Source organism: Botryllus schlosseri, chromosome 4 (assembly GCF_051294905.1).
Source record: "Botryllus schlosseri isolate E-star chromosome 4, Bs_hap1, whole genome shotgun sequence".
Classification (NCBI taxonomy): domain Eukaryota; kingdom Metazoa; phylum Chordata; class Ascidiacea; order Stolidobranchia; family Styelidae; genus Botryllus; species Botryllus schlosseri.
This window is the reverse complement of record NC_137239.1, coordinates 18399257-18425136: the sequence shown is the minus strand read 5'-3', so window position 1 is coordinate 18425136 and position 25880 is coordinate 18399257. Positions and strand designations below refer to the sequence as shown.

General features: G+C 38.9%; 1 protein-coding gene across 2 annotated transcripts in view; it reads right to left on the bottom strand.

The window, feature by feature from the left end:
• Positions 1-25880, bottom strand: part of LOC145437219 (transient receptor potential cation channel subfamily M member-like 2) — a 122402-nt gene that overhangs the window by 15267 nt on the left and 81255 nt on the right. The window contains exons 8-22 of one of the 2 annotated variants that reach the window (XM_080314413.1): positions 22035-22190; positions 21187-21353; positions 19869-20029; positions 19696-19807; positions 18826-19032; positions 16908-17081; positions 14216-14393; positions 8622-8675; positions 8424-8557; positions 6199-6324; positions 4891-5006; positions 4434-4566; positions 4193-4376; positions 3996-4137; positions 2170-2375 (exon numbers count right to left, since the gene is read on the bottom strand). The exons of the other annotated variant lie outside the window; for it this stretch is intronic. Coding sequence (XP_080170539.1) covers positions 2170-2375; positions 3996-4137; positions 4193-4376; positions 4434-4566; positions 4891-5006; positions 6199-6324; positions 8424-8557; positions 8622-8675; positions 14216-14393; positions 16908-17081; positions 18826-19032; positions 19696-19807; positions 19869-20029; positions 21187-21353; positions 22035-22190 — 2250 coding nt within the window. The remainder of the gene's footprint in view (positions 1-2169; positions 2376-3995; positions 4138-4192; positions 4377-4433; positions 4567-4890; positions 5007-6198; positions 6325-8423; positions 8558-8621; positions 8676-14215; positions 14394-16907; positions 17082-18825; positions 19033-19695; positions 19808-19868; positions 20030-21186; positions 21354-22034; positions 22191-25880) is intronic. 2 annotated transcript variants of the gene reach the window in all.

The window sequence follows — 25880 nt, the reverse complement described above, 5'->3', positions numbered from 1 at the left end:
CACTGGCTACTTGATAAAATTGTTAAGTTACCTAATTTAAGCCTACACACCGAATTTGGTTCAATTTCAACCAGTAGCCGCATTGCTACTGAAAAAAGTTTCTATTTATTTTATAAAAATAATTAACTAAAAATTTGAAAATTCTCTGTTCACCCCATGAAAGTGTTAGGTTGTCTATAGAAACGATGTTCACCAAATTTGGTTCAATTCCAACCAGTGGAAGCGGAGTTATCGCCGTAGAAAAATTTGGATTTTGAATAAAATAGTATTTACGGTGACCAATTCTTTATTATTTATTATAGTGGTGTAAATTTGTTATTTATTTTTACATAATAAGTAGAAACTTTCTTCTCCTGTAGCAATGCGGCTACAGGTTGGAATTGAACCAAATTTGGTGTGTAGGCTTAAATTAGGTAACCTAACAATTTTATCAGGTAGCCAGTGCGATTTGAGAAAAAAAGTCATTTTTGAAGAGCCCTAATGGAGAGGTGGTGCAAGACTTAAAAAGCCATACAAGGCTATATCTGCACTTACCTTGTCTAGCGTCATGCACTCATGGTATGCATCTGCACAGATCGTGTGTATGTATATCATGAGTCGGTGTATATGCCCCAAAAACATCAAAAACAAAAATAAATTACGTCTTCTCCTTTCTTTCACAATTTGGTCAGTGTATCGAAGTACTACCCACCACTTAACCATAAATCCAGTTACATTTGGGAAAGTATTGGTGTATTGCTGTTGTTGAAACTATTGTTGTACTAAATAAAACAATGCCTACATTAAAAAAAAATATGTGGCCCTAGTTCACAAGGCGTATTTATATCTGACCTGCATGTAAAGAAGTTAGCCCACCCCTGCTTTTGAGTTAAGATTTTGGAAGAAAAGAACCTGGATCAAATAGTACAGAGCAGTAGTTCTTAACCTTGAGTACAAAGCAGGGGTATGTAGTGTGAAATTGCACGCCATTTAGCAATAATTTTGAAGAATGTGTAACAAGCTATATTGTTATGTCTAGCCAGATCGGTGGTTCTTACCTTTACTAATCTGCAACTTTGTGTAGAATTCGGAATTTGCTCTGAGCCACCAAGACAGTAATCTAATTACACATCCAGGTGCTCAAGATGAGATGTGAATCAACAGAGTGGCAGAAGAACAAAAATAACAAATTTTCACACAAAACGGAAACATTATAATGAATATTTATTGTCATCAGTGACTTCTGCTATTCCTTTTCCGATTTCAGAAAGACGCAGCTTCACGTTAGAGCAGCTCTCAACCTTTCTGTAATCGCGGACCCTTTTGGAACGTCACAGACGCCTGCAGACCCCCAAAAGTTTTAGTTCAAATTTTGCTCAATTATCGTACAACCGTCATCTGTGCAAATATTAATTGTAGGCTAGTGATAAACCGGAACAAGATGACTTTTATTTGTAAATAACATCATACAATATGTATAAATGCTGCAGACTAATAATGTTTCAAAGGGAATTCTGCAGCTGAATTTCTTGAAATATGTGGTAGTGCCTTGAAAATCAGAGCCTTCGATTTGATATGAACAAATGCCGAAAATCCATTTCCTTAAAGATAAGTGGTGGCGAATGTAATAATATAACACGTAACGCTTCCGACGAGATCTTTGAGTATGATCGCAACATATATGGCACCAAAATTGAGAAACAGATTTTTTAATGATCATATCACGTCCAGCCTATTTATCCAGCAGCTAATTTTGAAATTATTCCAGAGTAGTGGTTATATTTAGGCTATATCGCAGGAGAAAATGGATTCTGTGGCGAGGACCACGAGCAGGATAAAATTTATATTTTCGCAATCAGCACAGCGGTAGCTTTCGGTTGATACCAATTTTCGCGGTCGGCAAGTCGGTCAAAAGATTACCGTAAAATTGCCTTTGGCCAAATGGAAATTGTGACGTAGACCAATTGCAGTGAGCCATGAGATTTCCTTGTGTCAACGAGATATAGGACACTATGATTGTACAGTACATGCCTCTTATTTACATGATTTAGGGCATGGTGGGTGTTTGATTGAACGACTACTCAAAATATTAGACTGCATCCTATATCTCAATGCGTTTTGAAATGTAAAGTGAGAAGTAATGACCACCACTTAACCACTATTTAAAATACTTAGTTGAGAGATACTCACTCAATTTGCGACGGAACTGGTCCTCTGGATCCGGCTCGTTCGAAGTTTGACAATTTCGACAAATAAACGTTAGGAGCAGGTAGATGTGAGAAAAGATGATTAAAGGAGGCACCAATTTTGGACGGAAATAATAATCTGTGATTAGGTGGTATCGCTGGAACATCCAAATCTCGTTGTCTTGGTTATGGATTTTCTGGAACGTGTAGCTGAAATAAAAGGTTTTCCGTAACAGTGCTTAAATTCGACGTAACTCGACATCACCCGTCAGTTTACATGTACATTTAGTGTCGGTGATTTGTCATCCTACGCCTAATTTAATATAGTGCTTTTCAACCTTGTCCAGAACCATCCGCACTTTGCAAAAGACATTTCATTCGCACAAACCAACTAATTGTTCCAAAAACCATAAATCTGTGGTTCTTAAACTTTTCAGACCGTGACCCAAATCTGACTTTTGGCGGCGTCTCGCAACCCAAGCCTCACACGTTCAAATTGCATTTTAAATATTAGTATATCTACGTCATTACGGGCATATATGATATAGAAAACACACAGACAACAATTGGGGTGCATGATTTTCCTCGTCACGTCGCATTTATACTACTGTCTACTTAGATTGCAAGGACGGGAGTATTTGGTGCAGCCAATTTTCACGACCGGACATATCAATATCAAAGGTTTTGGCCAACCATTTTGACCGAGTTTTATTGTCGCTGATTTTTTTGGCACCGCACTTTGCCCATTGCCCAATCGTATGTTGGCCAAAACATGTTTTCATGTGTCCCGGCGCAGAAGGGGTAGGATTCAAAATACCTTTGTATCGTAGTCCTGTACCTGCTCGCTGCACACTCCTACACTAAAGCATCTCAACAGTCTCCGACAGCGTTTTCCAGTGAAGCCAATGTCGGAAAAATCTTGTCATGAATTTAAACCCATTTGTGTAATACAATACAGAGGTCGGCACATTTTCATGATCAAGCCATATTTATGAAACGACTTTTCTATGTGTCTTGCATATTGGCTATAGTACCTACGACAGCGACCTCGGATATGTATAAACTATTGACAGGAAATCGAGCAATGAGCAAAGAACTTGTTTTGTTGCAAGAATTTCAACGAACATTACATATACTACATATTAAAACATCGATCTGGTACTGTCGCAACCCAAAATGACACCCTTCGAGACCCATGGTTTATGTCGCGACTAACACTTTAAGAACCCTTACCTTATAAATAAAAATTTGCATTGCAGTAGCTTGTTACAAATGTGAGTTTGTAATGATACCTCGTTCCATTCGAACTGTTATTACGAAATTGTGATGATTGTTGAAAGAAAGCAAGCAGGTTCAGACGTGCTGATTCAGTGTATGCCTACAACTGCACCTGCTTTCAAACTAGACTTTGGATCAATAATAGTGCGTAAATATTAATTCATTACACCTGGTGCGAGACAAAGTTATTGTAAAATCTAGTGTAACGGTGCGTTGTAAGTCACACAAGTTTTTACAAATGCGTCACAACAACAAAAGTTAGGGAGCCACTGTACTTCAATCTCCTTTCAAGTTCATTTGAACAAATGCGTACGATTTTCATCTGCACCACCTTTCTCATCCGCACTGCAATTTTCTTCCATCCGCACAAGTGCGTACCATCTCACAGGTTGAAAAGTACCGATGTTTTGAGTGGATGAAATGTGTGTGACTGCAACTTCAAAACTCTCACTTGTTGGTGGATAACTCCAATATCAGACTTTCACGAATGCTTATGCGGTAACAGCCTATCCCTATATAACTTAGCACCGTGAAAATTACAGATCCACATACCTGAACATGGCAATAAGCAGATTCAACAGCAGCACATTTGCCAACAAAAGATAGAGCGCGGACATGATGGGCACGACGGGCGTAGATCGAGGACACCGAGGAAGACTAGCATTGGTGTCAGAGCATGTGAAAGCGTCCACATCTGATAATAAACTGTGACTGAAATGCTTCTAGTAGCTTATTGGCAGATAGCTCACCTGGATCGTAGTTTATCTCATCCAGGAAGAGCTCTCCATAGATATGCCAATACGGTCGATAGATAATCCCGACTAGAATTTTACTAAAACTTGTCTCGCCGGGATAAAGCAGAGCTTGGCTGGCTATTCCATAGGCCAAAAGGAACACGATCAGGATGAAGAGGAAAAAGAAAAGATCTTTCAACTGTGAAGTAACAGTGATATCAACAGTGCCATCAATAGATGAACGAGTTCGTCTTACCATTTTCTTGACCATGATGATTTTAGGACCCAAAATCTGGTGAACTGCAAATATATGTACCAATCGCATGCATTGTAGCATGAATGCAATCGCGTATAATGTCAGTGTCACGTCCAAGTAATTGATATAATATCTGTACAAAATTTATGTAAGACATTCCACTGATTTGATATTTTGTGGTCCATAACCTTGATAGTTATCTGTGGACACCAGAATTAGCATTGTGCCCAATTTCAGTTGTGGTACCTTCTGTATATCATAAACATATAAACTTTAACAGAAGGCATGACAACAAAAATTGATGACACTTTGGGCACACCTAATCTTCTGGGTCAACATGTACAAGAACTTCTGAATGATGGGGATGTGGTAAGAGCTGTTGAGCAATTTGGCTTGGAAAGCTGTGAGATATCTTTTCACATCAGCAGGACATTGAATAAAACGTATTTTACTATACCTAATCCCAAATCCAATATACAACATAATAAGGCTGGATAGATCCATGACATTCCACAGCTCTCTCATGTGAACCAGAATTTTTCTCCTGAGATTCTTCGGTTCTTGATTAATAAACTGGAAAATAAGTCTCATGGAATATATTGTAGTGCATTCAATTGAAATGTATGCAAGAGAGCATCTGATAATTTATATACAATATAGACTAGTTTCGATTCGTCCACTGTTGGCGGTCATCATGTTCAGAACACCCATTCCGTACCAATGATCTATATATCTACAATGTACAGGCTATAACTGCAGAACCGATGATGGTTTCGAGCGTTCCAGCCACCGCACATCATATATATGTCAACTGTATTTTGTGCAAATCGTCCGTCCATGTTTTGTCGAAAGTATTTACACAATGATGGCATAATTATATACAGTGTTTGAAAAGAAACCCCAATTCTTTTAAAGGCATTTTATAAAACATGTTTAAAATAAAGTGTTTTAAAACACCATTTGATTTAAATTCAACCCTACGTACACCATACATACTCGTAAATCAAAAAGGTACATAGTTCAAAAGATTTGAGAAGCCCACACCTGGGTCTGTAAGACCAGAGGCGTAACCTCTGCGCCGAAAGTCAAGGAATTCAAATTCTCAATAAAGATTGTTATATATAGGGCTGGGCATAATGATTCGAGTACTCGAATCTGAATCAAGTAATAATTTTAATGATTCTAGTCGAGTAGTAAAAGACGATTTTTTCGAGTACTGAAATTATACGCTCCTCGCCACTGAAAGGTATTTATCGACGAGAATAATAGTTTCGATACTATTTTCCACTGTGCAAGCCTTTAAATCTTAATTAACCGTATCCCAGGATACGAAACATTTCGTACAAAACTACCACAACATTGTCACAAAGTGCTATGGAATCGGTAAGGTCGAAAAAATATCAAAATATCTTTAATGTGATGGATAACAGGTATTATATTCTTTCGGGTGGCATGAGAGGTACAAATTTGAACTTTGACATCTTCCATTCTGTTATGACGTCATAATGAGTGATACTCGAATACTCGACTCGAAGCATAATACATGATTCAGAATCAAATCACTCAGGTACTCGATTTTTCCCAGCCCTAGTTATATATGATCCACAAATATAATAACAAATATTGCTGCCATCCCGATAATATATATATATATGCTTGAAAATGGTAACCATCTGTAACGTCACAAAAATCCGTGCATGCGGTGACATATATATATATATATTAAGGATTATACGTTATCATATTATGCACACAATCAACGTACTTCTCTAACTTCTTCAAATAGTAAAGTACACGTCCATGACAGCAGTACATACTCCGCGCCAGAAACAAATACACCGCTAAGCTGAAAACTGCTCAAAATCACATAAGCAAAGAGCCCGAGGTACACCTGAAAGACAGAAAAAAAATCTGTCGATGTTATGGCACATTCACTAGTCGACTTTATCGATATACCAAAATGTCAAATAATTTCAGATATCATTGAAGGTTGTGCAGTGTCAGGTAACTGTTTATTCCAGCAGTTCTCAAACTAGGGTACCCGTGCAACTTCATATTTCTGGCACTGTGACAATTTTCTCCAACTGCGATTTCAATTTTCATGTGACAAGCTTGAAAAAATTTAAGCTTGGGCCTCATAAATGCATCGTTTAAGTTAGTGGTTCTTAACCTGGGGGTAATTACCCCCAAAGGGGTAATTTAACAATTTTTTTGGGTAATTCAAATTGACATTTTTATATACTTTAAAAGCTGCACTGTAATTTTTTCAAACGTAAATATGAATGTAGGCTAACATACATTTTTGCAACCTTGTATATATTTCGTTTCCCTAAACACACCATGCCTGCTGTGATATCATAGAAGTGATTACGAATAACAGGGTCGAATGTAGTATATTACATTAGTGTCGATCCTATATTGTTGCGGATGCTGGCAAATTGAAAGACAACAAGGGGTGTCTAAATTTAGCTATACACCTATAATGCAGTAACAATATCATAGAAATATAGTTATTAGTATTGAAAAGTGTAGTGGTCTGGCCTAGTCAGTAGATTTAAGTCACACATCATCAAAATGCCTTCGAAGACACGAGGGGAAGATATTGGAACCTTTTGGACGCCTTTAAAATGAATAACCAATCTTTGTCATATTGACATTGAACTTTCTGATTAAATCTCCTTCAACTTATTGTTGTGAAGTAGAATTTTCTTCAATGGTATCTATCAATTCGAAATAAGTTTGTGATTGACAATTACATGAGATGCTGTCTATTATCCACCTCTTTGCCTAGACTTGACCACAGTATAACACGAAAACAGCATCAGCTTTTCATTGACTTGATATTTTTAACAGGCATTTCAGTGTAGATTATGACGTCACCGTTGTGTTGCTTTACAATTAATTGAGCGCAAGCTGTAAGTTATTTTTTGAAAAGGTGTAATTGCATCACATCATTTTCTTCTTGGGGTAACGATATGAAAAAGGTTAAGAACGACTGGTTCAAGGCATATCAGCATGTTTTTACATTACTCTGTAACGTTACTCGCCTCAACTACATTACCGTAACTGTGTTAAAGATAAGTTTGTTACTGCCGGTGTGATGATTTTTACGTAACTCAATGCCGATAGTACTTAATTAACCCCGTTACAATCTATAGCGTTTCGCTGGTGTACAATGATAAGCAGGCTATTGTTTATGGGACTGCCCATGATCACTGTGAATAGAATTCTCTGATTCGGCATCACAATCTATCTGGGTCACTTTTCCTGCAGAGTATTTGATTAGTATGATGAAGTAATATCCAGAAAAAAATATTTCAAGACCGACTCTCGTTTGAACAAAATTTAAGCGTGTGCTTTTCCAAAACAATTCCCAGAGTAGATTTATTTGTTGAGAGAGGTCAAGCTCATCTGTCAAATGTGTAAATGACAACTTCATTTTAAAGGGGTGCACCATACATAAATCGCAATGGTACACAGTTAAGAGTGTATGAAATCTTCTGGTTTATCCTATGTTTCTGCGCAAACACAACTTCATCAAGTGCTATGAAATGAAGTCAAACTGTCAAGTCAATTGGGTGTTAGCCTCTGACAGAACTCAAAGGCCAAACAATAACTGACATCTGGTGCCCCATATTGTTTTGACATGGTAAACTATTTCACCTCACAATTAAAAGATCGGCCACCACCGATTACCTGCTAAATGTATGTAAGAGGATGACCCCTTGACAAGATCAGTTTTTGAAATTACACATACTAGTCCTTTTCAGACCTTACATTTTTTACTTTCTCTTGAAGTTGCTGCTACATGTCTTGGAAGTTCATACTTCTTCTGCTAATATAATGTAAATTAGTAGCGTTACTTCTACTTGAAAATCAACGCTAACTGCTTTGACTTCATAGCAAATAATACATAGCCCGAGATAACAATGGATCATAGTACTAGTGCATTCAACCAGTTGAGTCCGCTGGCAACAAACAATTTCATACCAGAAAAGAGATTACATTCATCCAAAATGTAACCATCGGAGTTTTATAAAAGATGTTGATTTTTTTCAGGTTCGAATATTCTTTCTTCTTGCCCAAATCTGGTTTAGAATTGTTAATACCAACATTACTCTCTTCTGAAAATGGAAACAAAGACTTGTTACCACTTGGAACTCAATCATTTACAGTGTGCAGACGCACCGTCTTCGCCACCTCCTTGAGCGGCTTGCTCATCCATGTTGTTCTGATATGATGCTACAGCGGGAATATAATTCAGTTACAAAATTATGAAATGCGATGTTACTGGTAAGCAGACATGGAGTAATCGTGATTAGTAATCGTAATCGATTACATTTGAAAAAACTACGAAGTAATTGTAATCGACTATTTCACATATCTAATCGATTTCTTTGTGAAAGAATGATTACTTTTGACCTTGATGTAAACAAACAACAGTTATTGATGGCCAAACGCCACTGCTCATTATTGTGTCACAAGTACTACCGTAGCTTGGTAAGTCATTGCGCGACAAGTTATCTGTACGTAGTAAAAACATATTCGATGTCATGTACAATGTACATTGTACAATTGTACATGTGGTACCGTGATTGTTAGAACACCCTCTATGCCATATATCAGGCTATCAATACACTCCATCGTCCAGACGCTGCTGTCTCGCAGGATAATAATCACCACTCTGTCTAGTTTCAAATATAGTAACGTGTGTGTTGATGTTGATGTTTTTTATGCACTTTGACAATTGCTGCTTGACGAGCAGTAGGCTATTAACGTACACCAGTGTTGGGATCAAGTTAGTACCTTCAAGTCACGAGTCATTTCGAGTCATTACACATTTTGACTCGAGTCAATTCAAGTCAATCGATTTTCGAAGGTGACTCGAGTCAAGTCGAGTCAAGTCAAGTCAAGTGTCAGTCACAATTCCAGTGAAGTTGTTTTTTCGTATAAGGTATGATTACGTCATTTCATCTGCTAGCTGTCTGAAATATAGATTGAGTGGTAATTGATTTTGAGCCGACGAACAGGTATTTAGAGTTAAATAGACGCAAGAAGGTGCTGTTTCGCTCACATATACGTAGAACTGCTAAACTACACAAGTAATTGCATATCCGCAGTTTATAGTTTTACCAGCTAAAATAGAGAGTAGAGAAACGAATTGATGACGTGCAGTACATTGCCCATTTACAAATTGATATGATACAATTCGAGCCTGTGCCAGTGGTTGAGGCACTATATAAACTATATTCGAATTCAATTTCAATCAAACAATATGTTTGGTCAAGGTAAGAACAGAGAACAGAAATAGACAATTTGCTATTAAATTACTTTACTATACTAATTTACCACCACGTAAGCTGTAAGCTTCGATCACTTCGCTTGCGGTCAATTTATTTGTGAGAGAACAATGGAGGCTCAGTAAGACGCACAGTCATTGAATGATTGGTCTCTCTTACGGGTTACACCAGAGTTTCGCGAACCCTCCGAATATATGCCAGATACAGTGATTTTATCGACATCGATTACTTGATGACTTGAAATTGACTCGAGAATTTTGCTCCGAGTCACGAGTCAATCCACATTTCTGATACTCCGAGTCAAGTCAAGTCATTTTAGCAAAGTGACTCGAATCAAGTGAAGTCATACGAAAAAGGTGACTCGAGTCTGACGTACACCGGACAAAGATTTGAAATTTTGTACTGGTCAAATTTAAAATGACGATTTCTACATCAAAGCATTAAAACCAATGGCTGCTGATAAAACATATTAATGGGCCGTCATTTGCTGTTACTCGTATAACGGCAGCTCGAAATGTATGTATGAAGTGGATTGTAGGCAGAATTTTATGTTTATTTTATCTTATTGTCATACGGCTCTACTGGAAACGGGCATCAATTCCATACTCGTAATTTGGATCTGCCACTATAGCTACCATACCCGCTTATGCATTATGTTAGTGTGGGTTGCAGCTAGAATCAGGACCAAAACAGTATTTCGCCCACCCAAAAATGGTGGTTTTTGGCCGCCCTAGGGTGATCAATAAAATTTCTGGCGGGCCAAGTTCACCAAACTCCCATTTTACGACCAAGATTTTCGCCACAACTGGAAGACAAGTTTTGATGCGATATGGATTTACTGTGTATTTGCTGTCAAGTCATGCCAAGCGCGAAAATGCAGGGCACGTAATTTATAACTATAACATCTTCGGGCGGGCCTGTTGTTAATATTATGTTATTGTATGCTGTTAACTCTTGCCATGTGATCAAAAGTTATTGGCGTCATCCAAACGTAGCAGACTATAGGAAAACTTAACGAAAAACTTTCGTCAGACGCACTCAGAAATAGTCATTTCTGCACGGGTCGCATCATTTTCCTCAGTGGGTGCCCCGGGCGGCATTTATGTTGTTGGCCGCAGATTAAGAAGACACGACTACTTGTCCTGCGCGGGTATGGACAATCGACAAATACAAAAAGTATCGGCCAAGGTCGTTATTTGGTAGCATGTCTTGGTGTATCGCGGCGCGGTACTGGCCTTCACCGAAATGCTTATTTCTATAAATCATGCAATGGGTATATTATGACATAGACAGCAAATGACGTCATGACGTCTCATGAGGCCTTTTCATCGCAATCGTTATATTGTCTTCCAAATATAGGTTCCAAGAACGGAACCAACATAAATGTAATTGTGAGTAATCGTGATTGCTTTTCCAAAATCGCAATCGATTACACTCTTGAAGTCATCAACCCATGTCTGCTGGTAAGCAAAGATTTTCTGCTCAAATGGAAGTGTCATGTGCTTGAAAGTTAGTTAAGTGGTCATGGGTCAATAGTTAGTAAACGTCAGCAGCATTCAAAATTGTTTTCAACTAGTTAAATTATAGTACTTAGTACAGTGTACACATTTCATTTAGTACCTCTTCAACTATTTTGATGGCCTTGCATTGTTAATTGTGTTGTTACGTAGTATTGGCGCATGTGGCAATTCCCCATAATTAGCAGCTAGACCATTTGGAATTGATTATTATTCTCTAAGCGACTCGCATGAAAAAAGTGTCACCACTCCAGGATTCAATCAATCAATTAGGTTTATTAATATTTCCTTCGTTTCAAAACATCACAAGACTGCGATACAATGAAAAGATAGGAAGGTGTCGAAACAACTTGGTGTAGCCTTTAAGATCAGACACCCACCTTAGCCTAGGCGAAGTAAATAAGAGGCATGCACATTGAATGAAAAGTAATGCAGAGAATATAAGACGCAAGCGACAAAATGAGGTGGCATGTGGCGGAGGGCGAGGTCGATGTTAGGTCGTGGTCCGGTAATCCTGAAGACTGGCTAGTATTGTGCTGTAAGTTGTTTCATTGGTGCAAAGAAAATTTTACGGCGACACCAAAAAGAATGTGTTAACCACCCCCTACTTAGCAGAGATGAGCGGATGTGGAATTTCTATGTCCTAATCCAGGGCTGGCCAACCTTTTCAACCAAAGGGCCACATTCGATTGACGAACTGTTGCGCGGGCCAGTAGCCGCGCGAAGCGCAAAAATGTTTTGAAGTTTACAGGTCAATAATATTGTCAACTGACTATATTGCGGGCCTGCTGTATATCACTGAGCTCAGTTTGCAAGGACTGGGCAATCGGCGTCTGGACATATCGATATCGAACGTTTCGACCAACATGCGTCAATCATTTTGTGTCTAGGTTTCATAGTCGACGGTCTTTCTGCGAGTGCAAACGCAAAGTCGCATATGTTGAACGACAGTCTGTCTCGTAATCGCGAATATAGTTAGATTCAATGTGATACATAAGGGGTTCTTTCATTTTCACAAAGGAGCAACAATATTAAAAGCAAGAAATCGAGTGACAACATGTTGCGCGAAGCGTGTAAAAATTTTTGACTTTTGATAAATCTATCGCAAATCATTCTGCTTTAATATATTGTACGAAGATCTACCAATATGTGACTGGCTCATGGATCTACCAATGCGTCGGAACTGATATTTTAGTCATCATATCTCAAGTGTTGCGGCCAGACTAATCAAATTTTTGGTTGGCCTCACAAGCTCACAATCTGTGCAATCCATTTTTGATAACACTAGAAATTTCGGAAATGACCTCGCGGGCCACTCAATACCTGCTCGCGGGCCACGGGTTGGCCGGCCCTGTCCTAATCCAATCCATATCCGAAGCTTCAAATCCTAATCCAGAAACTTTTGTATATTCAAATGCATGTACAATCCTAATCCTATTGTAACTAGAAATTCAGTAAAAATACTTATTTATGCAAGTGACGAATTGGAAATTTTCTTTTCACAACCAACAATTTCCTTGATTTAATATACTTAGCATAGGGCTGCACCTCTCATGTTCATTGGTAGCGAGTGTACCCTAATGTAGTGTATCACAGGTACATAAATAACTGATATGAATAAAGTTTGTTGCCATTCGCCACACGACATATCAATCTCCCAGAATATCGGTAAATCCAATCCAAATCCTAATCCGTTCAGAAATTTTTTTAAATCCTAATCCTATCAATATCTGACAAAATTTCACAAATCCGTTTTTTTCAAATCCTAATCCTAATCCATGCTCATCTCTGCTACTTGGGTAGTGCTAGTAGATCCGCATCCTGAGAATACTGGTAAAATGTAGGTGGATTATTTCATGTATCGCATCAAGCGACAAAACCCCATGGATGGCGAACCTGCGGCCGTAGGAGGAAAATGATGGGGCCATCTACACGTGATTCACTAAGTATGTGTTGGCGCACGTCAACATGCAATTTGAATTGAGGAATTGGTTTAATTTAACTTCAAAATTTTCTTGCCGCTTCGCTCAATTCAATACAACTTGATTTTTTTGAATTTTATTAAGCAGAGTCTCTGCAATCTGAGCCCCACAGTACAGATGCGACCCGCAGAGCAAGATGATGCGCCCAACAAGAAATAGCTATTTAGAATAGTGTGCGTCTTACTACGAAATAAATTTTTCCCGGTACGATTCCGCTATATTTTGACTATACTGACAATCCTGAAAAGCGGTCAAGAAATAACAGCGTGCTACAAAATAATTATTAACAATGGTCCCACCAGAAGATGCATCATCATTAATCAGTTGCCCTAAATTTTCGATAATACCATTCAATCAGCTAAGCCAGATTTGATAACATGGGCTGAGAAAGGCTAAAATTTTGACAGTAAAAGGTGCTACTAACAATATTATTGACAAAATTCATTCATGAATTTGAGAAAATTTTCTGAAGAGTGATACCTGATACTTGGAAAATAGGCCCAGACACTGTTAGGACTGAGGAATTACGATATTATGAATGTAAGCCATATCACTCGGACTCGATCCACAACGCTATGACTCGGACTCAACCCTATATACTCACTGACTTGGATTTGACTCGTTGGTGAATAGAAAATGACTCGACTTGACTCCACTAAAACTATGAAAGTGAGACTGACTTGTGACTCGGAATCTCGTGACTTGGTGACAACCATGCTTTGTAGTGTCGTACCTTCATTTTATTGTCTTAATAAAAAAAAGTGTCTGAGTTAAGAAAGAGTTTAAAATGTAGGCCTACCATATTTACCGGTGTTTTGAATTATGGCGACTAATAAGGGTTTAGGATAAGTATAGCGAAAAAATTCCATCTGATTTTGATACTCACCGCAAATAAAGGTGTTAATATAAAATATATATGTGATGCAAATAAAGGTGTTAATATATAATATATATATGATGAGTACGATTATGAGCTCACTCACCATTTTCGACTGCACTGCTGTCATCCCCGATTTCATCCTCTTTTTCATCAAATTTAATAGTGAAAATAAGAGGTGGGAAAAGTACAGCCGCGATTATACGCAACGAGCAATTGTCTGCGATCTCACTCCTCCAAACTTTGTCCAAAAAGCTTTGAACGCCGGAACTCGAAACAAATTTCTGCAAATAGGAAGTTTATCCTTTTTTATATCGGGGCAATTATTGACATTTCCATAGCTACCCTCAAAATGTTGGATATCATAAAATGCGTTAGAAAAGTACATCTTGATGTAGGCATACGATGAAAGTATGACATGAAGTAGAAGCAACGATTGAAACAGCCACAATTATCATATCAATACTAATAGTAGGCAAGAAAGCACAGGAGGGCAGCGAATATTTCATTCTAGGCTAGCAAGTAATACTAAAAGCAGTTAAGAGGGGAGGTCTGGTTAGTTCGAAATTGCTGTAATTCATAAAGTACAAAGTCTGGCTTCTTAAAAACTGGCATATAAGTTTTTAGTACTTTACTTTTTAAGCTCTAAAGATTATGGCCTCTAACAATAATTCCTAGGGCCTAAATTGGGGGGGATTACTTTCAATCTGACATTGCGCCATTGGGAAGCCTGTCTCTTCCGGAATGCTGGAAGATCCGAAGTTATGCCCGATAAAGTATTCGTAGGTTGTTAGGCACAGGGTGGATTGCTTATGAAAAAAAAATCCGCTCAAATTTGGTTCCCTGCAAATACGATACCGAGTTTCCTTTTCAAATTTTATCACAAAATCAGATCATAAATAGCAAACTGAAACTTTTATTGTAATAACCATAAGTCTACCTTGAACAACAGGCTTACTTAAGGTGTTAAGCCAAGTTTGAGCTAGTTTAGAGCTCATTTTGATATCAAAATTTTCTTTCAATGTGAAGCCGAGAAAAATGAACTTTAAAATTGAAAATTGTATTTGTGAAAAATTAGGTCATGCTTAAGTGGGGTGAATTGGAAAATCAGTCATACACCCACAACTTTTAAACTAATGAAGCAATCTTCTGAAATTTGGACTAAAAGTGCTTTGGTAAATGTCCTATAATGTTGGTGAAAATCCCTCATGATTAACACAATTTGCAGTAGATGCACGTTAGACGACAATAATATGAGTGAGTGGTACGGTTTCGACGCCATGGGCCGAATTGCTTGTATGTCCTGTTATATGCCATGCCCCATATAATGACACTGTGATATCTGTGAAGCTATAATGCGGCCTCTCACAGTCACCACTCTTATCTTTGATTGTCAGAAAACGGTCACCAAACTCTGTCTCTGAGCAAATACAATCAAAACACAAGAAAAACTCCTAGGATACTGCATGTAAATGTCATTCATTAACTTACCAAGTACCGGGATGTGCTGGGCTAATGATACAAGACTCGGATAGGTTGTAAACGTTATGCCGCGGGACAGATGGCAGCAGATTAAAACGTCCCTAGATTTCAATGATTGTACAACTATTCCTTCAACAGATGATCCTAATACAGGCAAAGTTTTCTGATCCTCTAATTCCCAAATTTTAAGATATTGACCGACAGTAATTCAACCACTTTCATTTATGTCACAGATTTAGGTCATGTGTATCGAATAGATGGCGGGCAAGATAGTCGCATATCTAAAGCACATCACATTCAAAGCCTAATACTCATATCTAAATCTGATGAACCCTGACCCAGACAGGACTTACGCACTTTTGGTCGCAAAAGCCATTTTCTCCGTAAGACTGTAGTGACTGTAAACCAGAAAACAAATTCCAGCAAAGTGTTAAATTTGTTTATTAGGCTTATCCAATCATTAAAAGATTTGGGTAGAACAGATTTCGACAAGAACTTTTTTTTCAATTCCAGGGGGTCTTCCCCCCAGAAAAAAACGATAACAAACTTTGCTAACATGACAAACGTTATAAAAAATGAAATCAGGAATGGGATATAATTTATCTTGAAAAGGGATGATTATGATTAGAATCTTTTCTCACAATATAACACTACATATAGATCAGGGGTCACCAACGCTGTGCCCGCGGGCTACCGGAAGCCCGCATTACCCAAATGAGTCGCCCTCGGTCGCAGTAGCAAATATTCAAATGAGAGATTTGAAAGTCTAAGTGGAGAAGGGTTGCATATGAGCAGCAATTGACCATGGGTCAGTCGACGCTAAGGACACAGTTTTTGATCGGGGCGTTGCTCGTCTTCATCCATGCAGAGGCTTAACGGGAATCTAGTTAATATTCCTGAGTCTCGACGCGGAGATTGCCGCTTTGGCGCACAGTGCAGCAGCGCAACTGAGCCCGGAGACGCTGGTGTGAGTCTCGGTGTGTGAGAGTTTCTGTTCTTGGTAAAGGGTGAAAACCTGAAAACCCTGCCCAGTGCTCTGAATCTTCAAGTGAAGAAATCCAACTGAGTGAGGATAAACGATGGGAGCAACTGGTAGCCAGTCGCATTAATCAGTACCCAAGAAGTTACTCTTGGTTTGAAAAAGATTGGTGACCCCTGATGTAGACCATAGTAGCGGAAATCTAGCTAACCTACTGTAAATTTCAATAAAAGACGTAAATTTACCGCACAGATTAGAAGCACCCTGAAATTACCCAATGATGAAGCCTTGGTCTTATATGAGTAACGAGAGAGTATCATATCAAGAAAACCCATACCATATCTTTGGCTTTAATAGCCATGCGCAAGCAGGTATAACCTCCCCATTTTGGTTGCCGTGCAATCAAAAGGATGAAGGATTGATTTCGGTTCTCCATCTCCATGTAACACTTTGAAAAGATTCCAGTTGCTAAGGTTTCGTATTTACCAGCGTCCTCCTCCATTTGACGTTTCTAAAGGCATTCTAATCTGTAACACTGGCCAATAAGCCTAGGTCAGGTCATTCACGGGCACAAATTGGAGCGAGTTTACTGAATAGCGGCAAGTAATAATATTTTTGACTCCAACACTATTTGGTCAAACTGGAAATAAACGATAGCATGGATACAACACATATGTCATCATTAGCAAGCAAATATTATCGCCATTTATTGTGACATCACACACTTCATGTCTCAACGAAATTATCACCAAATTGTTTAATACAGTGGTTCGCAAGCAGGGGTCTGCATACCCCTAGCAGTCCACGAAGCATTTTCAAGGGGTCCGCAAAACCTCCAAATTTGCAGAATGGTTGACAACCGAATTTGCATTTTGTTTTATATTAGAGAAATCACAGAGCATTTTTGCTTCATAACTAAAACTTCAGGACCCACATAAACAGAATGGTTGTCTGAGATGAAATATTCTACTTTTTAAACATACTTTAATTGCCAATAGCCTACTGATACAAACATATTGCTGTTTAGGGATGTTTTGTTGGGATTTTGGAAAGACTTTGTCTGCAAAACTCCATTTTCTCCTGATAGGCCTATACATTACCGCTATTCCTGAATAACTTCAAGATGAGCTGCTAGATAGAGACGACTAGGCTGGACGATATAATGGTGCCATATATGTTGCGATCATACCCAAATGTGTCGTCGGTAGCGTTACGCGTCAATATTAAATTTTCCACCACCTATATTTGTGGAAACAGATTTTCGGCACGAGTTCATATCAAATCAACGGCGCAGATTTTCAAAACACGGTGCATATCTAAAAAATGCAGGAGCAGAATACGCTTTGAAATAATAAAAGCCTTGCCAATTTTTACATAAATAGTAATAAAAGTCATTTTGTTTGTTCATCACCAGCTTACAGTTGAAATTTGCACAAGACAAATGACGCAGTGTTGCGCAGTAACAGAGATATTTTTAAACTGAAACTGGTAGGGGTCCATGCAGACAAAGAGTTCGAGAACCACTGGTGCAATACGACATGAGCTTTCAAAGATAAAAATGTAACATATCCCCCCCCCCCCCCCCGATTGTACTATCATCCTAGTGTAACCGGGATCTGCGGGACAATTTATTAGGACCACAATTCAAACAATCCGGAAATATATAAAATTTCAGCTAACTTTCAAACCAAACGCAATGGTGGCAAGACATTATAATGTTAATCAACATAAAGTAGAGTGATTTGGCGCAGAACTATTTAATTATAATTTTTAGCCGCTTTCGCACGCTTTAGTGCAGTGGTTCCCAACGTTTTTGTCTTCATTCCTCACTTCAGATTTATTACGAGCCTTAATTCCCCACCAGGACCACAACAGCACTTTGTAAGCCCCGCCAAAAAAAACTTGATCTTGGGCTCCCACAGGGTGATAAACCTAACTTCTGGGGGGGGGGGGGGGGGGGGGGGGAGCGCGAAAAATCTATAAAGTTCGTGTTTGAATCGGGAATTGCATATATTTTGTTATCAATTTTTTATCCCCTCTTTTTCAGTCTTCACACTTTTGCCCTAGATTAATTGGTATTTGGAGGTAAAATAACATTGGCTGAACAACTGTGAATACTCGGAGCAAGAATATCATTGGTTTACTGGACGTGAACCAGACTTGAGAAATATAATGAGGAATACCATAGCTTCTTAGTGCTCATATCACTACTGTGGATTTTATCGTTCACTTCAAATTACTACATGTCTACTCACAGTTTCTTGGTTACATAGCATTTCTGATGCAAGCTTTTTTAGGATACAACTGGCCACTATGGCAGCTTGCGTCGATCCGTGCATATATTTGAAGATGTGCAACGCAATTTCTCTACAATCGCAGAGAATCGCCCATTGGAAAATTTCTCGGTAAGGGTCCTCAAGTTTGCAACGGTACGACCAACCCTCCAAAGTTGTATCATCATCCTGTTAAAAAGACAAAAAAGTGTTTTTGCATAAATTCTATGCATCATTATCAGATTGCAGCAATTGTTCAGTTCAGTTTATTAATAATTTCATGACTTTAAAACGCCACAAGATTGCGACGCAATGAAAAGATAAAAAGGAGTCAAAAAATCTTGAATGGTTTTTCAATCAGAAATGGCATATTTATATTTATAATTGTGAAGATAAGGAGAGCAAGAAAAACGGGTGAGTTTATTTGCTAGTACCCAGTACTGTACCAGATAAAGTCACTTGAACAATAGCTTACGCCCAAATATGGTAGCGCGGCCTGATATAACAATATCTCTGAGAAAGGACCACCCGGCAAATCGACTTACAGCAGATATGGTCCTTGGTAAGGCCATTGAAAGATCGGAACCCCGCCAGATAGTATCATAACTTTCTATGAGACAGAGGGCCATCCCCCAGATATTTGACCTGCATCAGATATGGTTATTGATTGGTCAGCAAATTGAAAGACCAAACCTGGTCAAGATGGTACAAGTTTTCAAGACACGTTCGGGTACAACAATTGTTGTCGTACTACGAGTCAACAAGAATGTGCTTTGCATATGTTATGATAATGATTCGACACAATTCAAAATAATGACGGTGAAGCTGAATTTTGAAACATCTTCAACTCACAAGTTCGCCGTTGCTATTCTCAGCAGGAGAGACAGCACAGTATTTTCGCGAATCAGACTTGCGCTTTTTATAGACGTTGATATAAGACTTGCCCAAGTATTCCTTCAATAACCTAAAGATATTTTCGAGTCTTTCGAGTCAATTGAGGAATAAAACACAAAGTTAAGCCTTACTTGCCAACACGTTGCAGTGAAAAGTCTTTTTCGCATAATTTTTTGTAAAACACAGAATCCTTTGAAGCGCTTTTGTACAACGAATGCAGATCTTTCACAGTGAAATACTCCTTTAAATCAACGCCGATATTCAGAAAAACCTTACAGAACTCATGTTTTTTCTGAAAATCACAAGAAAACATGATGAAATATGACTGCAAAACACACTCGATCTATACATTAGATAAAACATAAAAACAATAAAGACAATTTTTAAACTTCCTATCTCAAAATTTACGGCCAAATTTATTTGCTCTAAAGTAGTTGTTTTGACAATATGATGTTATGTAATTTCTCTGAAATAAATACCACTTTACCGATGTATCTGCAAATGCTGTGAAACTTTATTTGACTCATTCACAGCAAAAATTGGAATATTGCAGGTTGTAATTATGCACAATTGGTGAAAGTTCTTTCTGACCTGTGTCGATTAGCATATTGATCCAATACGCAAGTACCGGTAATTCATAATAAATTTTCGGGTAGCTATCATATCTTTTATTTATGGAATATTCCTAGTTATCAACAGAATGAATAATCGGAGGTTAATGAAATTCTGGCAATCCTATTATATCCCAATTTCAACTGTAGCATGATGACAAAATTGGAGCTTCTTCGATATACGCCCCAGATCGAAACAGGATTCCTCAAGACACCAGCAAGTGTTTCCCATGAACACGACAAAATTTTATAGACATCAAAATAAATTGTTTTTTGCCTTTGGAGAGATGTATATTAGGGTTGGATGTGGGTAAGGGTCAACGTTGGGGCTAGGGTATCCAAAGATTAGGGTTGACGAAGGGGGATATTAGGGTTGGGGAGGGGATATTAGGGTTGGAAGAGAGGGGGATATTAGGGTTGGAGGAGAGGGGATATCAGGGTTGGAGGGAGGGGGTATTAGGGTTGGGGGAGAGGGGGATATTAGGGCTGGGTGGAGGGGGATATTATTACCTCAACTTTGACCCTAACCTACTCCCAACACTAATATTCCCCTTCCCCAACCCTAATATGCCCCACTCCCCAAACCTTAATATCCCTAACCTTCCCCAACCCTAATATCTCCATTCCCCCACCCTAAGATCCGTCTCTCCAAGGCAAGAAAACAATGTAATTTGAAGTTTATAAAATTTTATCGTATTCATGGGAAACACCTGCTGGTGTCATGGGGAACGCTGTTTCGATCTGAGGCGTATATCGAAGAAGCGCCAAAAAATTTGGGCAAAACAATATATAAAGTCAGCCGACCAAAATGCCGACTCATGATTTCACATCAACTTACGTCTTGTAATGCCTTAAAAAATAGTTTTGCAATTGCCTTCCCCGAAATGTGAGTATTGTCAGTCAGGATGAGGGACTGTGCAATATCGGCCCTGTCCCAAGCCAACGCCAAATTTAGTAGTTTCTGAGTTTGTTGATTTGAGTTCTTATCCGCATCACTGGTGTTAGCTGCAAAAGACATGGCTATGAATTATGGTAGTTTGAGTGAGTAGCTTGAAAGGGCAGTTATTCGTGGACTTGATTTACCGATAGCAAACCAGAAGCCAAATATACAAGTTTCATTTTCGTGAGTGCGGCAGAATTGTTGATGGTACTACAAATAGGTGTAATTTCAAAAGCGTGTTCTGTATTCGGAACAAACAAATCGTCATTCCTGGGACGTCCATGATTTAGATCTAAAAAACGTTGTAAAATTTCAGCAATGCTACTTAGATTAAGACAAGTGATAAAGTAGCTGAAAACTGCATCATTACTTCAAAAATGAAACTGCTTTGCAGAAGCAGGAAATGTGCAATCAACCAATTAAACAAAGTAGAAATACTTTGTTACTGATCCCTACTTAGTATGTCATTGATACATCTTGTTTTTATGTTATATGCCACCAAACCTTCATTTTTGATAAAATCCAAATACCAGCGAATCAATTAGTTTCTGAGATTCAATGCTTGCGTCTTTGCATGCTACCAAGTGAGGACATTTATTATTGTTTCAATCAAAATGTTTGTCACGGTTTATGCAGCAAAAATACATACATCGTTAAGTACCAGTATACATTAAGTAGAATGTAAAAGCTGACAAATCCATAGCAAGAAAAGCAAATCGTGAGTTCCTATTACATTTTTATCATACTTTTTAGCAGAGCTTCCAAAATAGCTATGTCCAAATCTTTGGACAGGCCTGTCGAATCAAGAGAAAATACGGTCATAAGATTTTTTTTCGATATGCATACTTTGACCGCTTCCATCCAAGTATCCAATTGCTCTTCAATCACCTTCGCTTCAGCATCTTAATAGTCAACAAACATGCAACTTATCATCAATAATTACTCCATTGCCACATTTGATGTCAAAGTAATCAAAAATCCTACTCGGGTGAAACTGGATAAGTCCAAGTAATTCTGACAAGTAGTTTGAGAAAAGACGTCACAGAATTTAGTTGGTCTGTCACAGGCAAAATTTCCAAACAGCGCCATAGTTAAGCGCAATTTTGACAATATGAACCAGTGTTTTTAATCTTTTTAGCGGTCACACCCCTTGAGTTTTCATGAAATCTTCTCGTACCCCCTATCCAGAATCAGAATGGCACTTTTTCAGGCCACCCCAAAACACTGATCTTGTGCCCCTGTAGGATATTGAAGACAACTTCCGGTGAGCCTCCCCACCATCTTATCATACCGGTCACACCATCACTATATACCGTTCATACACACATTTCACAAATAAATACACTCTTTCAGTACCGAATATATTCCGGGATTACGCATTTCACGAACACAAGACTAAATTTCTACTGGCCTTCCCTATCTTCGTTGTCTTAATCACCACAACCGTGGAATTTGCTTCAAGTTGAATGATGGGTATTTTGTCGATAATAATAATACTAGCATAGATTTCCTATTCATTATTTATCCTCTTTAACAAGGGCTTTGGAGCCGGAGCCGTTCATTTTCAGCGGAGCAGGAGCGCTACATAAAATTCAAACGGAGCCGGAGCTGGTTGTCTGGCATGTAGCTCCGATGTATTTAATTAGATGCTTTGCTAATACTATTGGCTGAATTCACATAATTTCATGCTAATCGTTCAAAAAATTAGGAATTGATGCCTTGTTGGCACCATCTTTGCCAACTAACCAAGTTCATACATTGGCCTAGGTGCTAAACCTGGGTAGGCTAGATATGGCTCGCTTACTCCATCTTTATTGTGTTGTGGGTATTCATCATACCGCAATTTTGATATCAGCACAAAACCGATGGCCAATGGTGCGTTTCAAAAAATCACTATGCATTTCAAAAAACGAGACCGATGCTTATGTGAGCCGAGCAATTCAACTACTGAGTAATCAGACGTAACATATAAATGAGGCTACAGGATAAAAAATTCGCCTTGCTGCACATGTCGATCTGGAGGCTCATGTAGCGCACGCCGAGGGGCACCGTTTTCTCTCCGAAATGAACTAGCAAATGCATTGTTTGGTGATTGTTTTTAATTAGGGCAAAATTGGACAGTGTGTTATTATGTATGCCTACGAACCAGTGTTGGGATGACTCGAGTCATGACTTGACTCGAGTCACCTATTTCGTATGACTGGACTTGACTCGAGTCACTTTTCTAAAATGACTTGACTTGGCGTATCAGAGATGTGGATTGACTCGTGACAAAATTCACGAGTCAATTTCCAGTCATCAGGTAATCGGTGTCGAGGAAAATCACTGTATCTTGCATATGTTCGGATTGCTCGAGAAACGCTGGTGTAACCCATGAGAGCGACTAATCATTTACTGATCATCCTTTTCACTGAGCCTCAATTGCCTCAATTGTCAGTCACAAATAAATTGACCGCAAACGAAGTGATCGAAGGTTATAGCTTACGATGCCGTAAACTAGTATAGTAAAGTAATTTAATAGCATAATGTCTATTTCTGTTCTCTGTTCTTACCTTAACCCAGGGCCGGCCAACCCGTGGCCCGCGAGACAGTTTTGAGTGGCCCGCTAGGTAATTTCCAAAATTAGTAATATTATCAAAAATGGATTGCACAAATTGTTAACTTGCACGACCAACCAAAACTCTGATTAGTCTGGCCGCAACTCTTGAGATTTGATGAATAAAATATCAGTTCCGACGCATTGGCAGATCCATGAGACATTCACATTTTGGTAGATCTACATACACTACAATAAAGCAGAATATATTGCGATAGATTCATCATATATAAAAATTTAATACACGCTTCGCGCAACATGTTGTCAGTCAATTTCTTGCTTTTAATATTGTTACCCCTTTGTGAAAATGAAAGAACGCCTAATGTATCAGATGGAGTGTAACTATATTCGCGATTACGAGACAAAGTGCCATTCAACATATGCGACCTTGCGTTTGCGCTTGCAGAAACCTAGGCCCAAAATGATTGACGCATGTTGGTCAAAGCTTCCGAAATCGATATGTCCAGGCGCCGAATAGTCCATTCCTTGCAAACTGAATCCAGCGATATACAGCAGGCCCGCTGTCAAGTGACAATATTATTGACCTATAAACTTCGAAAAATTTTCGCGCTTCGCACGGCTGGTGGCCCGCGCAATAGTTCGTCAATCAAATGTGGCCCTTTGGCTGAAAACGTTGGCCACCCCTGCCTTAACCAAACCTCTTGTTTTATTGAAATTGAATTCGAATATAGTTTATATCAGTGGTTCCCAACCTTTTTCGGTGGCAGGGCCAAATTTAGAATTTCAGAGTACGACCGGGGCCGCACGAATACCAAGGCAATGAAAGGAACCCAAAATAGTCACCAAAATATGAAAATTGTCATTGTTCCGATCATTCGCTTGACGCCATTGGCCATTGTGTTGCCGCGCTCCCGTTGTTCGGAACAATCAACCTTTGCTGGCTATTTCGGAGTAGTTTTATTGCCCTGGCGAGATTTCAATTCGCATTTTTGGAATCAGTGCGACACTTGCTTTCGATAAACACCGACATATCAAATTATTCGGACGCTTGGGTCGCAAGCTATAGGACTACCAATTATGCTGCTTTTTGCCGGCTAAGCAGTACGCATTTTCGGCGTATTCAATCATGAGTCACTTGTTGCACATCTATCCGTAAATTAGTTATCAATACCCAGGACCGTAACAGCACTTCGTCAGCCCCCCCATAAAAAAAACGTTTCTTTTGGGCCCCCCATAGGGTGATAAACAGAACTTCGAAGCCCCCAGAACCCCTCAGGCTAGATGGCTGTTTACCGCTATTTATCATCTAAATCGGGGGTCCGTTTTAGGCAGCTTCTCTCGACTAATCGCGCAAAGCGCGAAAAATTTCTATAATTCATGATTGAATCGGTCAACATAATCGGGAATTGCATATATGTTGTTATCAATTTTTATCCTCTCTCTGCTCACGCAATCAGATTGACCGTTTGAGCCGAGTGAGTTGTGTTTGAAAAGGTAGGACCACTCAATAATAATTAGACATCTTCGGGCGTATACCCGTTGGCAGGAACGAAACAGCACTTTGCCAGGCCCCCAAAACACTAAGGTCTTGAGCTCTCATAGGGTGATAAACCGACCCCCCGTGCCGTTGTTCGCTTCTGCCACGAAATCAGGATCCCCGTTTAGTGAGCCAATAAGATCGGGAATTGCATATATATTGTTATCAATTACTTGTCCTCTCTGCTCACGTAATCAGATTTACCGGTAGAGCTGAGTGAGGTGTCTTGGAAACTGTAGGGCCCGTAAATGATAATTAAACATATTCGGACGGGCGGACCCGTTGGTACGACTTCGTTACATGATGTTATTTGTTATTTTGTGGCCTCCAGTCTGCTATATCAAGAAATATAAAATTGCCCAAACATACTAAACTAAAAAATGCACACGATTTCAAATTGGTAGTTCTTCACTGGCATATAATTCTTCCCTGCGGGATGATAGCCATTTGTCTCGTGACGTTCAGATTGCCAAGACAGGAACATTCGGCGCCAGTCAT